Below are 22,122 nucleotides of genomic sequence, written 5' to 3'. Positions count from 1 at the left end.
TTACGAGAAGTAAATGTTTTACTGTACAACTAATATGTTATTAAAATATTGTTCAATCTTGTCATTAACAAAAAATATTGTCAACTTATCTTTCTTAAAAAAATAATGCCTTTTAGTTTATATAATGCCTATACTTATTGAAAACTAATTTTTCAATAAAGAAAAATTATACATTGAACCTATATTACTTTAATTGAATTCATTTATATCTTCTTTGTTATAGAAAAAAAATATTATCTAAAAGATAAGTCAAGCACATAAACAAACATTACAAAGTATTACCTATACCAGAAAGTAATCTTCTCTGTTACTTTTTCTATATTATAATACCTTCCCAGCAAACGCAGAATACACCTTTGATAGCAAATTGTCGCCAAGATGGCATTAAATTCCGAATTTGATTCTTTGTATTCTGTGTTTGCTGGGAAGGTATTATAATATATAGGTATTATAATATATTCCGATATTATTCGGAATTTGATGCCATCTTGGCGACAATTTGCTATCAAAGGTGTATTCTGTGTTTGCTGGGTTATTATATATTTAAATAAGTGATGCATTAATATACATTATTTGTTTTAAAATTCTCTCTTATTATTGAAAAATATTGGCAATGCAAAGATTTCGCAAGCGCTCCTGGTGGCAAAATGTGAAGCTGGCGTAAAGCAGACAGACTGGTCGTAGATTAGCTATGGTTCAACTCTGTTCGGCGTATACGCGTATCGCGTTGTACATAGTTGTAAATAATCGTTATTAGTTTAGTTATCATTTTTCTTGTAATTTTGCGTGAAACGTCGGCGGATCGCGATCAGTAGAATTGTGCGACTCACCTATCGGTGCTGCCATCGCCCATCCGCCGACGGCATCCACTCCCCCCAAAAAAAGGGAGCAACTACTTGCCCGCGGCGACATGTTCCAGGACCGCAAACAGATTCTCCGTCAAGCCGTCTTACAGTCTTACGGCACACACTCTTTGGCAAGCCGTCCTACAGCACACATACACAGACACACACTCAAGCCGTCTTACAGTCTTACGGCACACACTCTTTGGCAAGCCGTCCTACAGCACACATACACAGACACACACTCAAGCCTTACGGCACACACGCACTCATCGCTAAAAGATCTCGGGGCACATCTACGGCACGCGCCGACTCGAATCTCCGGAAAGCCACTCGATCCTCCTGGAGTGTGAACTTTTCCTGCCTTCTTACTCACCTGCTTGCTGCCTCGCTTTGCCTGCTGCCTTGCTCACTGCTTGCTGCCTCGCTTTGGTTGCTGCCTTGCTTTACCTGCCTGCTGCCTTGCTTGCTTGCGGCCGCCTGCCTGCGGTTCTGCTTGCTGCACATGTCTGCCGAGGAAAGAAATCCCTCCGGGAGACGGCTGACCGAACGGTAAGTTGGTTTCGCTTATTCGTTTTATTATTAGTCGTGAGGGGATTTTAACTACCTCCCCCCCTCTGGTCCTTCGAGCAAACGCGCTAATTTCGCAAATTTGGCCTCCGGGGCGAAACAATCCCCATTCAAACTCATATCAATAAATTCCTGATTTTTTTATTGATTTATTTACATTTTTATTAAAATATTGCACCACTAATTATAATATTATAATAATAAATAAAGATTAGATGATTGTCATAATTATGTGAATAATTGTTATAATTTTATACTATAAGTTTATTTACTTTTAATTAAAAAAAATAAAATTAAAATTTTATTGGAATTAAATAAAATCAAATCAAATTGTGCAAATAGTTGTGTTAGAAAATTTAATAAATGTGTAATTATAATATTTAAGAAATTTTGTACTGCTTTTAAGGGTTGCCACTGACTTAAAGATTATGACAATATTTAGTCATGTGATTTAAAATTGGTAAGTTTTGTACAATAAAACATTCCCAAAACAAAATATCTTTTAATGTTATTGCTCGATGCTTACTACTAGTTAAGCTGTTCCTTTGAAAGTTTGGTTTGTACCATCCTTATTTACAACTTTCCATTATAACTTTCTTTACTAAAGAAACTATTCTTAATTTCTTTTTATTCATACCTTAAAATAAAATAATGGAGCAAAAATAAGATTTTGCTCCAAAAAGCTATTCATCGTTTACAAATTTTGGCTTTTACAATTTAAATCTGTCTGATTTAAGTTAGTTCAACTTGCGGCCATCAGGCGCACTGGGAAGAATCTTTGCGTCGCCAATATAGTTATATTTTACAAAGAAAATTAATAAATTTGAAAACTAGAAAACAGTAATTTTGAAAAAGTAATTTTTCTCCATATAAATGGAGTAATTTCATTACTGTCATTTTTATATATGTTTAAATATATAAAAAAGATATTCTGGTGTTTTTTGCTTTAGATAACCATCCTGTACATATGGTTATACAATCATAATATATACCTACTTTTCATTTCATATGACAACAGAAATTAACTACGTTCCATAACAGTTTCAAAATTATTTCACATAATGTATGTATATACATGTATACAGGATATACCTATATTGTAGGTATATAGTATGTTTTAGGTGAGGTCAATAAAAATTCAGGATCTTATAGAAAATTGAATTAGAACAAAAAAGTTCCTATAAATATAGGTTCGGAAACGTTTTGTTAAAAAGTTATAAATAATAAACTTCAAAAAATCATGTTTTTTAAAATGATTTTTAAAAATAACTTAAAAACTCTTCATTTATTTGATAAAAGTAACAAAATAAATCTGAATGATTCAATAACAACCTAAATTATATCAATTTTTTTTATCCGCCTTATCAAAATTAAATAAAATTGGTGTAATTTAAGTTGTTGAATTACCTATCAAATTTATTTCGTTACTTTTTTCAAATAAATAAAGGGTTTTAAAGTTATTTAAAAAAAACATAAAAAAACGTGATTTTTCGAAGTTTAATAGCTATAACAGTTTAACGAAGCGTTTTCAAACTTATGTTTATGGGAACTTTTGTTCCAAATACAATTTCCTATAAGACACTAAAAAGGAATAGTAATGTTTAAACGGCCGAAAATTGGATAAAATTTAAATGTTGTTTATAAACAAACAAATAAACATACATAATTTTCTTTTGAAGCATGTTATTAGTGCTTTCTTAACGAACAAAACGAGACGTAAAAGTCTTAAGAATATAAATAATTAAGAGTAATATTGATGATTGAAGGCAACCGCACAATTTGCCCACTGCTCTGTTCTTGCCATAATTCCTGGTGAACAAGATAGAATTTTTCAATTTTTTGGTGCAATTTTGTTGGTGAGATCCCTCTCTATAGACTGAACCTAAAGTCTGAAAAAATACGTCAAGTTTGCAACAATGACAGCCAAAAAAGAAAAAAATTTCCAAAAAATTTAAGTTATTTGTAGTTAAAACAATTACAAAAAATTAATCTTTGTGCACTAAAATAGGTTCAGTTTACGAAAAAATCCGTTATCTTCATTAAAAAAAAAAAACCAAGTTGATATCTACAGCCGTTCGTGAGTTATCTTGGTAAAACTAGCAAAAAATGCTATTTCGAGAAAAACACGGTTAAAGTTTAGAATAGTTTTAGCTAGACAATTGATAAGTATAAAGCTCAAAAGTTATCCGCGCTATAAAATGTCTCCAGGTTAGCTTTCTTTTAACTTTCCTGAGCTCAATTTTGCGTATTTCTAAAAAACCAAACTGGGAAATATTCTTAAAGAATCACATTACCAGAATATGTAAAAAACAAGAATTGAATTTTTCGAAATTTCAAACCTTACCATCCCCCTAAAATTTTATTGACTTGACTTGGAAATACTCTGTATACATATAAATATGTATGTAAATATGTATATACCATGCGTACCAAAAGTTTCGGAACGGCAAATTATCTCTGAAAGTATTGGATTATTGGAAAAATGTTTCAGCTGGGCTCAACATGGGCCTCAAAGCCAAAATCTAATAAGATCATCGACTGGTTCCCTTTGAACTCTCCAACTTTTATCTGAAACATTTTTCCCATAATCCGATATTTTTTTAGATAATTAACCGTTCCGAAATTTTTGATATATTATAGATATGTCCTAGAGCGATCATTCGTTAGCTTCAAATTGCTCTTATTTAAAAAGTAGTGTTCAGACGAAATTTTGTCAGAAAAAAAGTTGTTTTTTTTTTTTGGCACAGACAATGACATTCAAAAGTTGTATGGTTTCGAGGGGCACATAAGATGGTGTCATTAGTTTGACCTTGAATAGTTGCTTGAAGGTCACGTAAAGGTCACCTTCATTTTTTTAAATAGAACCTCCCATATTGTAGTATATCCTTTGATAGGGCATAAAATAAGAAAAATTTTGGCGCAAGTTAGAGGTCGATACGTTGACCCATTCAAAAGTTATTTAGGTTCAAAAATAGGCTTTTTCAAACTTCAACCCTAAATAACTCCCGAACGGGTTAATGTATCGACCTCTAGTTTGTGCCATTTTTCTTTTTTATGCCCTTTCAACCTATATATTACAATATATATGGGGGAGTTCCACTTAAAATTTTTTAGTGCCCCAGGAAGCAACTCAAAAATTTCAAATAGAACCCCCCATATTGTAGTATAACTTTTAAAAGAGCATAAAAATGATAATTTTTGGCGCAAACCAGAAGTTGATACGTTAACCTGTTTAGGATTTATTAAGAGTCAAAGTTCAAAAAAGCCAATTTTTGACTTTAAATAACTACCAAACGGGTCAACCTAAACGTATCGACCTCTGGTTTGCGCTAAAAATTTTCTTTTTTTTATGCTCTTTCAAAAGTTATACTGCAAAATATGGGGGATTCTATTTAAGAAATTAAAGGTGATGTTTACGATACCTCTTCAAACAACCATTCAAGTTCAAATCATTGTCATCATCTTATGTTCCCTTTGAAACAGTACAACTTTTGTCTGAGACATTTTTCTGTATCTTTCGTATTTTCCATATCTTCCATATTTTTCGAGATATTTTGCCTGTGTCTATTAAAATGACTCATCCTGTACATGTATATATAAATTATGCGCTGTAATAGTACGCTGTAAGTTTGGTAATTTTTACATATAGAAAACTACGAGCTGGACAAAATGGAAAATTTTCTCCTCACTTTGTGGGCCTGTCACGTGTTCAATAAAAGTTTGCAAAAATTTTCTGCGAAAAACTTCGTGAAAGCTTGAAGTTCTCCCTACAAATTGTTTTTAAAAATGTTTCTATGATTTCTTGTTACTGAGTTAGTGCGAATTGAATAAGAAATGAGCATTTTGACTTTGATTGCTCATAACTCCGTTAAAGATCATCGTAACGCAATTCAAGAAACAGATTTTTAAAGCTGAAACGTTGCTCTATTGAATAGTATAATTGCCAAAATTTTTAAAATAATATGTAGATATGATGAAAATAGATGAAAATAATAAAAAATTAGCGATTTTTTTTTTTCATTTTGACGCAGAAAACAATTGTGCAAAACTGCAATACAAATTTATTTTTTACAATTTTTGTACTTTTAAGTACCCTGCATTAAATAAAATTTGCCGAATAACTGGATTTTTTCATGGTGCCCACTATAGTTTTAAGGAGCAAAACGTACAAAAAATTGTGAAATTGCTTAAGGGAATCCTGGAGCGACGGCAATGACCGATATTTATAGGTATATGATTTTCTTCAAATTGGCTTTACAGATTTGAAATCCCTTTAACACGCTTACAGAAATGATGGGTGGAGTGATAAATTAAAGACTAAAAACTTAAAAGAACTGAAAAAATTATATTTGATACTACTTGGTGTACCTAACCTTTTGTACCTGGAGTTGTCACTTCATGGAAACTTATGTTTAATATACAAATTATATAACTTACGTGTACAAATCGAAAGTACACATGGCGTTGTAATCTGACAAGGACAGATATCTCGTAGGATCTCATTGGATAAGGACAAAATAAACAAAATAATTGATATTTTTAATTCCACAGGGAACGGTTGGAAGTGTCCCTACCCGACTTGGATGCGCTTTGGATATGTTGTTGAGCATCAAAAAATATTAGACACGTATTTTTTTTTGCGGCGTATCTTAAACCGTCGTGAGACAAGTTAGTTTTACCCTACTGATGACCAGTCATTGCGATAGTAATCCTGCTCAATACGAGAGGAACCGCAGGTTCGGAAAGGTTCACGCACGGTCGAGCGACCGGTGGTGCGAAGCTACCATCCGTGGGATTATGCCTGAACGCTTCTAAGGCCGTATCCTCTCTAGTCAAAGGTGGCAATGATATCTCTATATAGGAGTCTCGTGAGTCAAAAAGCTCAAAACAATGTGACACACTACTAGTGTGTTACTTTGAGTCGTAGAATCTAAAAATGGCCATAAAATTTACGTCTGCAGCGGGGAAAACGTGAAAAATGCGAAAAACGTAAAATTGTTTAAACTCTCAGACGTAATTTTTTTACGTTTTCTTAGGTTCTTTTAAGTCACAAAATCTTGAGCTAGCTATCTGAAGGTAAAAAAAATTACTGCAGGTTTAAACAATTTCACGTTTTTTCCCATTTTCCTGCATTTTCCACGTTTTTGCTGCTACAGACGTAATTTTTATGGCCATTTTCAGATTCTACGACTCAAAATACGTAAGAATACGCAAGATTTATTCATTCCTCTAACAGTCCAAAACCTCAATTTTACATACCCTCCTTAAGCAATTTCACAATATTTTGTACGTTTTGCCTCATAAAACCATAGTGGGTACCATGAAAAAAATCCATAGCTATTTGGCAAATTTTTTTTAATGCAGGGTACTTAAAAGTACAAAAAAATGTAAAGAATAAATTTATGTTGTTGTTCTGCACAATTGTTTTCTGCTAAAACAAAATCGTAAATTCTTACATTATTTTCATCCATTTTTATCATGTCTACATGTTATTTAGAAAAAATTAGCAATTATACCATTCGATAGAGCAAAGTTTCAGCTTTAAGAATCTGTTTTTTTGAATTGCGGTACGATGATTTTTAACGGAGTTATAAACAATCAAAGTCAAAATGCTCATTTCCCGCTCATTCAACCCGCGATAACTTGATAACAAAAAATCGTAAAAACATGATTTTGTAGAAAAAACTTCAAGCTTTCATGTTAGGAAATCGAAAATTTTTGCAGATTTTTTCTGTGCACGTGACAGGTCCACAAATTAAGAAGAAAATTTTTCATTTTGTCCAACTTATAGTTTTCTCTATGTAAAAACTTGTTGCTTATTAAAAAGTTATGAACAAATGTAACTGAAAAATATAACAGTTTATGTCAATGCTAAGAAATGTAATATAATTTGGGAAATTCTTTTGTTAATAACTTTTTAATAAACAATGAGCGATGCTAAAAACCTTTTGACAGTTATTCAAGGCCATATCCTCGACAATATATGTAAAGGTCAAGTTTATTGAGACTCCGTTATTATGTATTTTTACCGAAGAATATTTAGGTGAGTTAGTGTTGTTCTACATTTTATAATTTTAAAAGTGTAAAGTTTTTCAAAAAAAGGTGTTGAAATCTGAAAATTGTGCCAAATAAAAAGAGAAAATATGATAAATATTTTAAAAAATTAAACATCATATCCACCAAGGTAATAGAAGATATTTAAATGTATATAATATTTTAATTGAAATAAAAAATATTTAATACGAAAAGCTTGTTATTGCTAGATCTGCAAATATAATATATAATAAAATAATAAAAGCAGAACCGAAACTTCCGATGTATAATTATGTATCCTATTAATTATTAAAGATCAATATAACATTAATTTACACACTATCAACCGTGTTACTGTTTCAAAATTTACCTTTTTACTTCTCTGTTATTTGTTAATTTTATTACCAAAAGTCCTTAGTTATTTATCCATTTATTGAAAAAGAGAATTATCTTTAACATTAAATAATTTGGAAAAGCAACATATAAATTTATATCAAACAATAAATCTAAACAATATATAAAATCTTATTAACGATTAAAGAATTTTTTCTATCTTTCATTACTTTTTGTTGTAAAATCTCCGTTGCTGAGTACGTTATTGTTCTATATTTTAGTATTATCAAGTAATTTTGCAGTATTTCAAATAATAGTAAAAATCATAATAAATATTTTGATGCTAGTTAAATGAGAATATATAACAAATATCTTCCTATTTTTGACATGTCTTCTGTTACAAGTGTTTTAATCTTAAATATAAATCTTTTAACTTTTAGATAAAACAAAAACTGTTTTATTATATACCTGTATGTCAGGTATACTGGCAGCTTCTTCAGAAAAATGTCGTCTATCTGGTTTAGGACTGTGTTGATGTGACAACTTAAAAGAAAACTTCCTACGTCTTGAAGGACTGGCAGGTGTACGAGGAGACTCCGGTGGATGTTCAAGATCTGTCATGGAACGTGCTGTCAATTCCTGTGCCATAGCAATAGCCGAGTAGAGAGTTTTCTGATCGGCAGCTGAGATAGGCTTCACCTAGACAAGACAAACGTTTACCGTTTCCGCAGTATTAACGTCGTCATAAGTTAATATTTCCGTGATTTTTTTCCGTTACATTTTATTACAAATATATTTTGCACAAGTTTATTTTATTACAAACATATCTATAAATGGTGTATATAATATTTTGATCGTGAATTCTCGATTCTATCATAAAATGCCTTTATTTTTTACCTTGCAATTCTTCCTAACACATCATAAATATAAATGAAAAGAATATAAAAAAGCCGCAAATAATAACAACAAGATAGATAAAATGTAAACTTATTGTCATAAATAATAAAAAATTACTGTACATTTATTGGACTCACGGTGGCTTGTTTCTTCTTATTATATTGTTTTGCTTGAATCTCCCTCAGTTCATTCCTTGCATTGCTTGATTCATGTTCAGTGGATAAAGGATGATGACCCGGTGGTGGAGGAGGAGGGGAAGAACCTACAAAAGACCGTAATGTCAAAAATATTATACCAGTTGACCCGTTGCCCGTTGTGACCTGAGAAATTATCTTAAAATTATTTTTTTTTTAATATGGCCCAAATACTGCACGTTTAGTTTCGAAAGACTGATAAAGCAATAGAAAAAGTGCTTTTAAATCAACTTTTTGGAGATAAATTTCAAAAATATTATTATTTTTTTTACTAGAGCTATTCGTATTTTATTCTATAAATGTTAATGTTTAAATTGTTTTGAATTTTCTACTATCAAAAACTATATTTTATTTACTTGTCCATATTCTGTTAACTCCACTTAATAATCTATAATAAAAGTTGCCATTAACAGAAGTAAAGATACAAAATCTATCTTTATGTAACACGTGCATGGAAAGTGGCCCATTGCGCACGCTACGCGTGCGTGATAGACCACTTTCCACGCACTTGCAACATAAAATAGGGTGTGCAAGTCGTGCGTAAAGATGAAGGCGAGTGCGGTCACCGCACCCGGGAATTTTCATCTTACAGCACTTGTTGCACAAATAACTATTAAAAAACTATTTTAAAAATATACTGTTTGTTCTGTCACTCTGTCAGCTCCTTAAAAATCTATATAAATCCTTGAAATATATTTTTTTAGAAAATTATTATTTAAAATAACAGTTTAAGTAATCATAATATATAGACTACTTTAAACACTTTGCATTCCGTATACTGAAATGTTTCTTACAAAGTGTTGCAAAAAACATGAAAATAAAAAAGTTTATCTTTTTGTATATATGTATATACGGTTTGTTCTTTCGCCGCCGAGCATTTTGTTAGTTTGTAACTTTACATATCAGCACCGAAATGTCGATCCTGCAAAATTCATAACAGAAAGAAACAAACTGACACTGAAGATGGTCCCATAAGGGACCGAAACGTTTGTCAATTTATCATAATACAGAATTTTATAACACTGTTATCTTGTTACGGTTCGATGCTCCTTTCTCTTTGACTGATTTTTAATCTTGTGAACTTTTTGATTTATATTTTATATATCTAATATAACTTTGTCTTTAAGTTATATTAATTGCTTTATTGAACATCTGCAACCAACAGTAATCATCGACTTTAGTCAACATCCACCAAATGCTTATATATGGCAGCCATGTCATTACATACCAACGTAGTCAACACTCATTTTTCTTTATCTGGCCTGGTTGACAAAAATATACGATATCAATATTACAAAAATGTAACGTTAACTTGTGTATAGTCCCATGTTTTAAAATTTATCGTATAATCAATTTTTTTCTAAATTTAATCTATTGTTTATATTTGTAATAAAAAAATAATATTAAATTTTTTTATTTAAACGTTCTTTCTTCTATTATATGTTCTTATTTATTAATATAATAAAAAAAAAGTTTATATAAATAAATAATTTATTAGAGAATATGTATTATACGAAGATATCGGTGATCTCTGATGTAGCGATAAGTGTTCAGGAGTCTTGTTGGTCTCTACCATCAGATAACATTAAACTCCGAATATCTGCTTTACTGAAAAGATTAACAAGTATTTTCCTATCTTCGCAAAAAAAATATTAAAAATAACCAGCTTAGATAGAGGCTGGAACAGGTCATTATTTTACATATTTTATTAGTTTTTAAATAAGTTTGAATAGTAATAAAATTTACTTACAATTTTGTTCAACACATTAAGAGTAATGAATATTATTAGTGAGTGTTACATAAAAATGGTGAATTTTAGATATTATAAGTGATAATTGAATAGATTCAAGCTTGAACACTAACCATGCGTAAACAATAAAGTCTAACGTATTCATTTACCAATACATCATTCATCCAAATAGCGTTTAGTTTCTAGACTGGAGTGAGAGAGTCCTAGTCATGTGTAATGTGTAATATTTAATCCTTTCGGCAAGGTAAAACGTTCAGTTTTTTCAGTTTTTAATTATTTTAACAAATTTTTTTATGTTAAATTCCGGTTTCTTTGTTTTCGTATAAAGTTCCTAGTATATGAACAAGTATACAAAAAAAGTAGGCAACCGTACATTTTTATTTGCGTAATTAGATACTATAAATAAATAATTCTACTTTTATTTAAAAATTTATTTTCTACTTAACTATTATCAATATCAAAATGGCAATTTGGGCTTATTTAGGATACCCTAAAGTATTTTTTAGAATTTTATCAGATTTTTTCGCTGTTTTTTTTATCATAAATTAATATATAATCTCTGAAAAATATGGGAAAATTAATATTTTCTATCGTAAATCCAAATAAATAATTTGAATATCTTTTATAACGGTGTCTTCGAGGTTTCAGATTCAGATTCAGCAACCTAAAAAAAACTTTATGTACCAATTTTCATAAAAATTAAAAAAATCTTTTAATTACACTGTACAACAAAAAATTAGTTTTTTTTAGCACAAGAACAAACCTTGTGGCATTCGATAGTTTATTGGACGTAGAAAACGATCCCATTTGCCAAATTACTCTATCACGTCACAATATTGAGATATTTGCAGTTAAAGTTGCAAAAATGGACTATTTTAGTGTATTTTGGCATATTATAACTACGATATGTAACGTATCAGAAGTTTAATCGCAATCAAAATTAAGTATGTTAGGATTTGTGCTTTTTTGTTGTACAGTGTTATTGGACCCGCCATATAAGATCAACCATGAATTTTAACATTCTGACTTTAGTCCATAGTCACTTTAGTCAAAAAAACTCCAATATTACGAAAAAACTTCGACTTAACTGAATTTTGGTACGTATGTTAAAGCCCGAAACGTAGTCAATCCTAGGATTGACTAATCAATTCTGCCGAACAGTCAAGCGCCTTGGTCAAAGTTTTGTAGTAATTTGTTGATATGTTTGTATAAACAGTACACAAATAGGCGGAGGAGGGGCTCCGCCTGCGGCCCCCTCGCATAATAAAACTATAATCAAACTCCTAACCTGATACCTAAAACTGCTTTAATCAAGACGCTTGGTTATTTCTCAGGATTGACTAGTCAATGCTAGAAATGTCCGCGTTTCGGGGTTTGACCATAACATGTATATATTTTCATTTGTCTATTGTGCGGAAAAAATTGTATAGCGAATAATGGGTGTAAAAAATGAGTTTTTAGTGAATATCACTGTACGTATTGGTCCTATGACTAAAATAACTATTTTTAAATGCATAGATTAAAATTTTCTACGAAAAAGGTTCTATACTCTTTTTCGTATAAGTAACCGGTTTGAAGAATATAGAATGTAAAAAATGTGAAATTTTAAAATTCTTACTCTAATTATATGTTTATGATATTCTCAAATAAATTACCGAAAATTTTTCTAGTATCTGTAATAACGTTTGCGTACATGTAATAACAAAAAGATATGCTGGATGTAGAGTGTAGAGACCGTATCCTCGAGCCTGTCCTAATGATTTTCGTATGTGACTTTCTATTTGAAAAGCATTGAATTTCGCATACGAGTTTCATAAAAACGATTCGAGAATAGAGGTCCAGATGTAGATTATACGATAAAAAGGGTCGTTTTTACGACCTTGAGAAACAGTTGCGTCACTCTCTTTTATTGTCGCATCAATCGTTCTATACCTGGGGTACGGGTAAACCGCATTTCAACAGTTTTAACGAAGGACAGTATTCGACTGCTCGTAGGAGACAGATGTTTGTGCTTATTTTCTTTATCATAGTGTCGTTGCAAATTTCATAAATAAAAACAATTTGTTTAATTTTTAAGAAATCGCTGTAAATATTTACTTTAGGAAACACCACACCGATGACTTTGAGTTTGACATATATTGTCAAGGACATGACCCTAAGTAACTTTTCCTTATAACTTAATTGGTAGTCATTGCTCATTTAAAAGTTATAAATAAAAAAAATCCGAAAAATGGTGAATATTTAATGTAGTTTTCCAGACAGCACAAAGATGTCTAAAAGATGACTAAAAGATGACTAAAAAATGACTTATGTCCCACTAAATGTCGTTTTATAGCTGAAACTTATAAAATGACTAAACGACATCTGATATTGGACATCTTTTAGCTATCTTATAGTATTGTGGATATGTTTTTGTTCTGTATATTATATATAAATTTAGTTTATAAATAAAAAGTTTATGTTAATAAAACTTAAAGTTATAATTTCAAAAAATATTTTATTGTAACGAAAGATCATTTTATTTCAATGAGTATTCCACCGAGGGTTAGAATCGGGTCAGAGTCGAGTCAGAGTCGGGTTAGAATCAGGTTGGTTAATCTGTTTCCACCGGAACAGAGTTACACCAAGGTTGCGACAAGGTTGAACGTAACCAACTGTGCAAAATATCAGCTGTATACAACCTGATATTAAGATTATGCGACTAAGAACATCATAAAATATCATGAATCTGAGAACTATTAATTTTACAGTACCATTAGTACCAAGTAATATGCAGAAATTAATATGCAGAAATTATTCTTTATTTTAAGATCGGCGACGAAAATCAGCACAAAGGTTATCCCGTTAGCAACACTACAGTAACCTTAACTCGATCGACTCTTGTCGTTTCCACCCATCGACATTATAGTATGGACTGCGCTCAGGTACAGAAAAATATAACCGGTGACTCACACCGGTGGAAGAAAAAAGATAGCGACTGGTAGAGGTCAAGAGCTGTCTCTTTCTATCCAATAGTATATAGACAAAGAGAGAACGAGGATGAGGTCAACTCTACAGAACACTTTTTGAAGGCTTTCATGTAGGGATCGCGTAGTCTATAGTATCTATAACTATGTCAATGTTTCCACCGAACCTCATTTGGATCTTACCTTAAAATTTTGTTGGGTATAGTTCAGATTCAAATTTAGTGTTTCCACCATAAGAGCGCTCACCAATTCGACTTTGTTTGATCCGACTCTGACCCGATTATAACCCTTGATGGAAACATATTCAATATAATCTAGATTGATTGCACGTACAATATAACACATCACATGAATCAATTAACCCATGTTATAACATATATTTTACGCAATAAGCTCTAGTCTTAAAATAAACACCTCCACATGATATGGCGTCACGATTAAATCGAGATCGCAAAGGGATTTGCTTAATAGCGTAAATTTGCGACCTTCGCTCTGTTGAAAAATTTTAGGTTATGTTCAGCAAAGAAAGCAGATCAGTGAGGGCTCTGTGATTTGGAGTATTCTTTTAGACCTTTGATAGATCCAGAAGAACGTATAACATATACTCAGGAACAATAATCACTAAACACTCACTGAGCTGCTTTCTCTGCTGAACGCTACCATAATTTTTCAACGCTCCAAAGTCTAAGTCGAGGGGGGTTTTTTCTTGGTGTCCTCGGGTGAAGACGGTTAGGTGCTTTCAGCACTATTGGCAATTGGCACAAAGAATCTAACCCTAATAATTTACGTTCGTTTAAAACTAAAACACTTAGCCCGAATACTCAGTAAACAGTCTTTCAAACTCTAATATCAAATAACTTTGCCCGTTGCCTTGATATATTTAAAAATAATATACAGCACATCCTAGTTTCTCTCTTGGATAAGTCGATAAATATCTATTTCCTCCGTGAAGTTAACCTCTCTTAATTCGGCGTCCAAAACAGCTCTTTGTTCATTATACTTGTTGGGCATTAACTTACTTACATCTCAAAATAAAATGGTGGATATATCCTCGCATTCGTGGCCGCATTCACATGAATCTCTCACTATCGATATAATTCTTTCTCTTGAAGGAAGCTCTCAAATTATAATGGTTAGCTCTTAGACGATTGATGAGGGTGACAAAATATCTCTCCGCTCTAACCTTACGGAACCACGGCACGGTCGAGGCTCAATCATAGAATGTGTCGAAATAGAAGGTACCCTTGTGTCAAGCGTCGCGCACAATCGATATTTGCGTTAACTCCCATGTGTCTTTCCTCGCTCGCGCCAGTAAATCCCCCACCGGAACCGTAATGGTGGAGTCAGCCTCCTCCTCCGCCGCCTCCTTGGCCAACCTATCGGCAATCTCGTTACCCAGATTTCCCGCGTGAGCGGGAATCCACACGAGTACGATCTTCTTTTCGCGGAATCTTTCCAACTTATAAATCAATATTCTCGCTTCAGTCACATACTTATTCTTGTGGACATTCAGATGGTTATTTCTAATTGACTTGAGAACAGCTTGGCAATCAGACAGGATAATTATCTCGTTACTGCCCTCATATTTGCGAGTCCAAAGTAAACGAAGGGCCGAGCACACTGCAAAGTATGCCTCCGCGGTGTAGGAAAAACAAAGATCAGGAAGACTCATTTTAAAGGCTTCTTCTTGATCACAAATCACGATACTCGCTCCCGTGGATCGTGCAGACTCATTATATGATCCGTCCGTAAAGAAAATATCTGGATCCGAGGTCAAGTGATATTTATCAATAATTTTTTTAATAAGAGATAGGTCGGAGAACCTCTCTCGCTTTCTCACAGCTCCGATATCCATGTCAACAGTAGGTTTACACGTGTGGGCGTTATATGAGACGCTGAAAATTGGAAACTTCTCGGCAGGACCAATGAGATGCCTAGTGCGGTTTACTCTTCGCCATATCTCCGACAACAGGGAAGGTCTATACGCGCGCGCGCAGACTGTCTGAATCATATGAAATTCTCTCCCTCCAGGAGGTCGCGCATCTTGTCGCACAATCCATTATGGTTATAAGCGATCGCCTTGTTAGCAAAGTTAATGCCCAACAGCATGGCCCGGTCCCTCAAGTGTGTCACTTTTGCCTCTGCCACAATCACATTGTTGGGGGTGGAATTCCTGTAGCCAAGGGCTGTGTACGAATGCCCAGGAGAGAATTGAGCCTTCTCCAATTTTAGCTGTAAGGAGGCTTCTTTGGGGAAAAACACGAAGCTCCCATAATCAATAATAGACCTTACAAGGCTTTTATAGAGCATCAACGAAGTATTTATTTCCATGCCTCTGGAAACTCCACAGAGATATCTAATAATGGAATTCGCACAGTTTACCTTGCCTCTCAGTTTCGATGACGGTCGAAGCTTAACTTGTTGAGCTCAAGCCAGAAGATTCCCAGGAACTTTGCATCCCCACAGTTGGGGACGTCATATCCATTGATGTGTATACTCATCTGTCTGTCGATGTATCCGCTTTTGAAAAACTCCACCAGCACCGTTTTTCTCAGCTCCAAATCAAATCCCATCCTGCGAAGTCGGTCAGCAATTATGTCAATCGCACGCTGGAGCAAAAGTCGATTACTTCCACGGTTCGGTTCACGGACGTAAATCCCGATGTCGTCCGCAAACTCGACCGCCTCAACACCCTCCGGCAGGTCCGCAGAGACCCTGCGTGTATAATGAATATAATACCGGACTTAGGACAGCACCCTGCGGAAACCCCTTATAGACAAAGCGATCAACAGAATCTCGAGCGTTAACTATGAATCGCACCTTTCTACGGTATAGCCAATTGCTAATGAATCTGGTTATGGCGGAAGAGCAATTAAGTGCTATCAATTTCCTCAGCATTATCCCATAATCTACGCAGTCATACGCGGAGGAGACGTCAAGAAATGCGGCCAGGGTATATTCCCCGACACACCTTGCGGCCTTGATATCCGCAACGATTCTCACCAGGTTATCAGCACACGACCTGCCCCTGCAAAAGCCGCTCTGCGACTGGCTGAACTTCTCTTCCTTCTCCGCCCACCAAACTAACCTTTCATTGATCATCCTCTCCATCACTTTGCCAACGCAGGAAGACAATGAAATAGGCCTGACCTTTTCGCAGCCTACTTTATCAATGAAAATCACTTGGTAGTTGAGCCAGTCGCTGAGGAGAAAACCAGTAGACCACACCTTATTAAAGATGTCCAGCAGGAAGTCCTTAGCAATTTCTGAAAGAGCCTTAATGGTCTTGTATTCAATGCCGTCCAAACCAGGGGATGAGTCCTTCCGGATCATCTCAAGCGCTCTGACCATTTTCACGCGAGAGAACGGTGCATCAAGTTCGACGTCAAAGTGACATTTCTCAAAGTCAAACACAGGCTCGACACCAACGGAGGGCGGGGCCAAACTCTCAATAGTTGATCTGACCACCTCCTCCCTATTCTTAGTGGGCTAGGCGTTCCACTCGAGATTTTTCCTGGCGTTCTTAAAGATGCGCATAATATTCCAGACATACAAGAGACTCATGAACCTGTCAATCCCCCTACAGAATTCCTCGAAATCGGCCTTCTTTTTACGTTTAATGGTTTGTCTAGCCCGAGCCGTGGCCTTCTTATAGCCAAGCCAGTCATGTAGACTCTTGGTATTCTTGAAGGCCTTCAAGGACTCTTTTCTATTACGAATGACCTCGTCGCATTCTGCATCCCACCATTTATGTGAAGGTTTCCTCTTGATCGGGGGAACCCTCGTAGGCGGAGTCATAGACCTTCTGCCCGAAGCATCGGCCACAGCGTTCTTGATAACCTCGATGAAAGAAGAGTAGCAGGTCTCGAGATTCCTCTCCAAAAAACCCCGCCGAAGAAGAATACTTTCTCCCATTTCAGAATCTACTATCTTCCGAAATCGGCTCTAATCGGTCTTCTTAGTAAATATACGGTTCGTGGTCTCCCCATAAATCAAGAGGGGATTATTAAAGGAGAAGGAGATCGGATGGTGATCACTGCCCCAAAAATCCGAAATCTGGAAATAGGATACATCCCTAACTATATTTCTCGTGCCGAATAGCAGATCTAAATTGATATCTCGCTGTCCTCTGACGCCACCACGAGAACAGGTGTTCACGTTAACACAGATCAATCCTTCACTATCCATGATCTCATAGAGTAAATCTCCTTTAACATCCGTGGTAGGGCAATTCCATGTGACATTGTGAGCATTAAAATCGCCCAGGATAATATTGTCGAAGTCATTACCGCCAACAGCATTGAATACAAGCCCAAGGTCGTGCCTAGCCATCGGTTCACAAGGATGCCTATACATGGCGACAATATTGACATTACGGGAGAAATTATTCGTTTTGACGCAAGCTACGTCATATCCTACAGGCAGGATACCTTGTATTGGTACCTCATTAAAATCCACAAAATTGCGTAGGGATATAAAGACGCCACCGCTACCCAATCTGTTAACGCTACTAACAGATTCAAATTTTGAAAAAAAAACCCGTCGCGGGCCTTTACATCTAATCTCGGTTAACACCACGATGTCATATTCCGTAACATGCCTGGACAATTCCTCCCTGCAGCTTTGATATCCTCAACAATTCCACAACAGAAGCTTGAATTATGAAGTAGAGGGAAGGGAATCTCTCCCCATACCGTACGCGCTCTGTCCTTCATGTCTGACACTGTTCAATACCCTTGATCTCTTCCTTACTCCTTCAAACATACCGCCGCGTGAGGGGGGGGGGGCGATGTCGCCCTTCATTCATAAGTGCCTCAATCAGGCCATCCCTCGCCGAGGAAAATCTCCTCATCAGCAACATAATACTCTCGATCATTTCCTCCACCGTGCCGTGCTCCCGGCATTCGTTATCCCTTTCCGCTCCGCGCTGCACCACCTGAGACCAAGAAGTCCCACGAGCCGCGGCCAGGGACAATCCCCTCCTATCCGCCACTATTTCCTCCTCACGATTATTGAATTGGCCATAATAGTTTCCCATTCCGCCTGAGACTGTCCTTTCCTGCGTTCTTAGTCTGGCGAAACCACTTCGCTCACTATTCAGGCGGGGGCCTCGCACAGATTCCTCTCGAGTGCTCGGTACATCCAAAGGCACAGATTTCTGGGGCGGGAAAGCAGGCCAACTAGCAGGATCAACTCTGCTGACCATGGGCTTAGCAGGGATTGGAATTTCCTCCTCCGCCATCCATCTCGCACTATGGAAAGAGACATTGTTAAACGCCATGACATTAATATTTTTATTTTTCTCATGCACCGAGCAGCCGCGGAACGTGGACTTATGCTGTCTACCACAGTTAAAACAACACAACGGTTTGTCACATTAGCCATGCGCTTTATGCCGCCCTAGCGTGAAATTGGTCACTTTCGCCCCTCTTTAGACATAAAAGTCGAACTTTTCATTAGTGTTGTGAAAAATATCGTGTGCACCTCGAATCGAAAGCTTTTTCAGACTCGTGTGATTTGCCGCTCTCGCCTTTGGCTCGGGTGACAAACTTCACACTCGTCTGAAAAACGCTGCTTTCTCTCCTTGGTGCACAATATACTATAGTAGGTGCTTACACAACGTGACATTTTATGAACAAAAAAGATTATATAGTCACTGGCAAGACTGGCAAAAAATTGAGTAAGAGCTGAATAAAAAATTATATTCAATATTAAATATCAAAGAAAAAAGTAACAAGCGTAAAAAACCAATAAAAGTTAACAATAAAAATAAACTTACATGTTCACAAAACGACAGCGTACAACACAATTCTTTACACTTCAGACTTATGATCTGAAATGCTTGCTTTTCGGAATTATGACACAAGCAAATGATATTCAAATGCGTGAATTTGGTTGTTGATTTTGCTGTGCCGTAACCGGGATAATATCAGGTGTACAAGTATGAAATGCGGATTTGAGACAACAGATGGCGCACTGCGCACTATAAAGATTTGACTTATATGCCATTTTGTTGTGTCATCAACAAGTGTCAAACGCGCATAGTTAATAAATTGAAAAAGTGTTCGCATAGTATTGTTTTGCTGTGTTCAATATGTCGAAATTTGTGCCAAATAAAGAGCATTCGCGGTCAGCATTAGTTTTTTGTTTTTATTTGAAGGAAACTGCTGCTGAATCATACCGATTACTTCGAGAAGCTTATGGTGAACATGCTTCATCACAAGATACGTGTAAACGATGGTTTCGGCGTTTCAAAAGTGGTGATTTCGATATTGCAGACAAGGAACACGGAAAACCGGAAAAAAGGTACGAAGATGCAGAATTGCAAGCGTTATTGGACGAAGACGATTCACAAACACAAAAACAACTCTCAGAGCAATTGAACGTTAGTCAACAAGCTGTTTCCAATCGCCTACGAGAGATGGGAAAGATTCAGAAGGTCGGCAGATGGGTACCACATGAGTTGAACGATTTTCTCCATGACAATGCTTCATCACATACGGCAAAACTCGTTCGCGGCACGTTGGAAACACTCAGCTGGGAAGTGCTACTCCATGCGGCTTACTCACCAGACTTGGCTCCTTCCGACTACCACTTGTTTGCATCGATGGGTCACGCACTTGCTGAGCAGCGCTTTGGTTCGTACGAAGATGTCAAAAAATGGCTCGATAAATGGTTCGCGGCAAAAGGGGAAGATTTTTACTGGCGTGGTATTCACAAATTACCCGAAAGATGGGAAAATGTGTAACTAGCAATAGAACATACTTTTAATAAACCACTTTTTATCATTATAAAAAATTATTATAAACAATTGTTATAAAAAATCCGCATTTCATACTTGTACACCTGATATATTATTGTAGCGGTTAATGTGACCCATGTGTTCGTTCAGATTATGATTTGCGACTGCCCGGCCGATCTTAAAATTCGGCAGTATTTATAATGTCGGAGTCGACATTCCGTTGCTAGTCTTCTTCTTCTTCTTCTTCTTCTTCTCTAGCCTGTTTTCATCCACTCCTGGACATAGGCCTCTTCCATTTCCTTCCATGTCTTTCTCTCCTGTGCTGTCTGCATCCACCTCTTTCCTGCGTGGCGTTGGATGTCATCTCGTCATCTCGTTTGTGGTCGGCCAATGCTTCTTTTGGACTCTCTTGGTCTCCATTGCATCAGGACCTTGGTTCATTTGGACCTTGCTTCTCGCAACATGTCCCGCCCATTGCCATTTTTGTCTACTTGCTCGTTCAACCACGTCGGCAACTCCTGTTCTTTTCCTTATCTCTTCGTTTTGGATTTTATCCCTCAGGCTGATTTTCAGCATTGCTCGCTCCATTGCCCTCTGACAGATTCTTAGTCGGTTTGCGCTGTTTGCTGTGAGAGTGATTGTTTCGAGTCTATATGTCGCAACTGGTAATATGCACGTATCATACACTTTCCGTTTAAGGTTGATTGGGATTTTTGGTTGCTAGTCTAGGACTCTCGAAATAGCGTTAACCTCTCGCTGTCAGTGCTTTGCGCTGGCCTTTACATCAGCGTTTTCGGTCATCCCGGAGTTAAAATAAAAATTTTTAAGCGTACGGCGCAACTGAACAGAAATAACGCAACACCTACCTACAACGCGACGCCTATACCACATATCATCTCGTCTTGCCAAAAATCTAATAATGGTATCATAATAAAAATACACATTGATGTATTTGGCATTTGACGCTCTTAAATTTGCGTTGGAAAAATTGTTATATTTGGCAAAAATAATAGGTGGAAATGGGGTTAAACTAAAAAATGTGACAAATTTGAAAAATCTGATTACGCCATTGTAAAGAGCACAAAAAGTCATAAACCTTTTGTACCAAACTTTTTTTCATACGCCTTATATTTTCGAAGATATTCGCTAAAAACTATAAAATCCGTTATTTTTTAGGGGTTGTTTCAACCCCTAAACGTCGAGATAAGCAGCAAAAAAAAACCCGTGTCTTATTTTATTTTTTATGTATTGACGATAAGAAATATATATAACTTGCGCCCTATTTACCGCGCCGGCTCTTACTGCCTCTTTTCCTTTAATCGATTTAATCACGAGAGCCTTATAATTTTTAATTCCCGTGTCTAATGTTTTTTGATGCTTGACAACATATCCAAAGCGCATCCAAATCGGGTAGGGACACTTCCGACCGTTCCCTTGTAAGTAAGGGCACGCTCCCCCTCCGAGAGGAGAGCAACTAAATCAGAAAATCAACCCTCCCGAATAGGCAGGGAACGCGAGGAAGCAAGCGCGGCGAAACAGTACAATACACACTACAGGACGACTATCTAAAAAGGGAGGTGAGAGCGCAGATAAAACACGTCCGACTCGTATGGCGGTTCGAGGGGAACTCCAGCCTAAGTCGAGGGAGAATTTTTGAGTGTTCTCGGGTAAGAACAATTATGGTGCCTTATACCTCTATGTAATTAGCACATCAGAACTAGTCCCCAGATGTATTTCACTGATCCCATCAAATGACTTTGTCTGTCTTTCTTAGAAAGGAATAAATCACATACAG

At 35.7% G+C, this 22,122-nt stretch overlaps 1 protein-coding gene across 8 annotated transcripts in view; it reads right to left on the bottom strand.

Moving 5' to 3' along the window:
* Ack-like (activated Cdc42 kinase-like) overlaps nt 1-22,122 on the bottom strand; it is a 216,777-nt gene that overhangs the window by 128,580 nt on the left and 66,075 nt on the right. For 7 of the 8 annotated variants that reach the window (XM_077401480.1, XM_077401479.1, XM_077401487.1 and 4 more), the window contains 2 exons: nt 8,798-8,937; nt 8,247-8,477 (listed from right to left, as the gene is read on the bottom strand). In XM_077401480.1, the coding sequence (XP_077257606.1) occupies nt 8,247-8,477; nt 8,798-8,937 (371 nt within the window). The remainder of the gene's footprint in view (nt 1-8,246; nt 8,478-8,797; nt 8,938-22,122) is intronic. The other variant, XM_077401481.1, reaches the window with a different exon arrangement.

Source organism: Temnothorax americanus, unplaced genomic scaffold (genome assembly GCF_048541705.1).
Source record: "Temnothorax americanus isolate GAGA-0224 unplaced genomic scaffold, ASM4854170v1 Scaffold144, whole genome shotgun sequence".
Taxonomy (NCBI): Eukaryota; Metazoa; Arthropoda; class Insecta; order Hymenoptera; family Formicidae; genus Temnothorax; species Temnothorax americanus.
The sequence above is the reverse complement of the archived record's forward strand: the minus strand, read 5'-3'. Positions and strand labels throughout refer to the sequence as shown.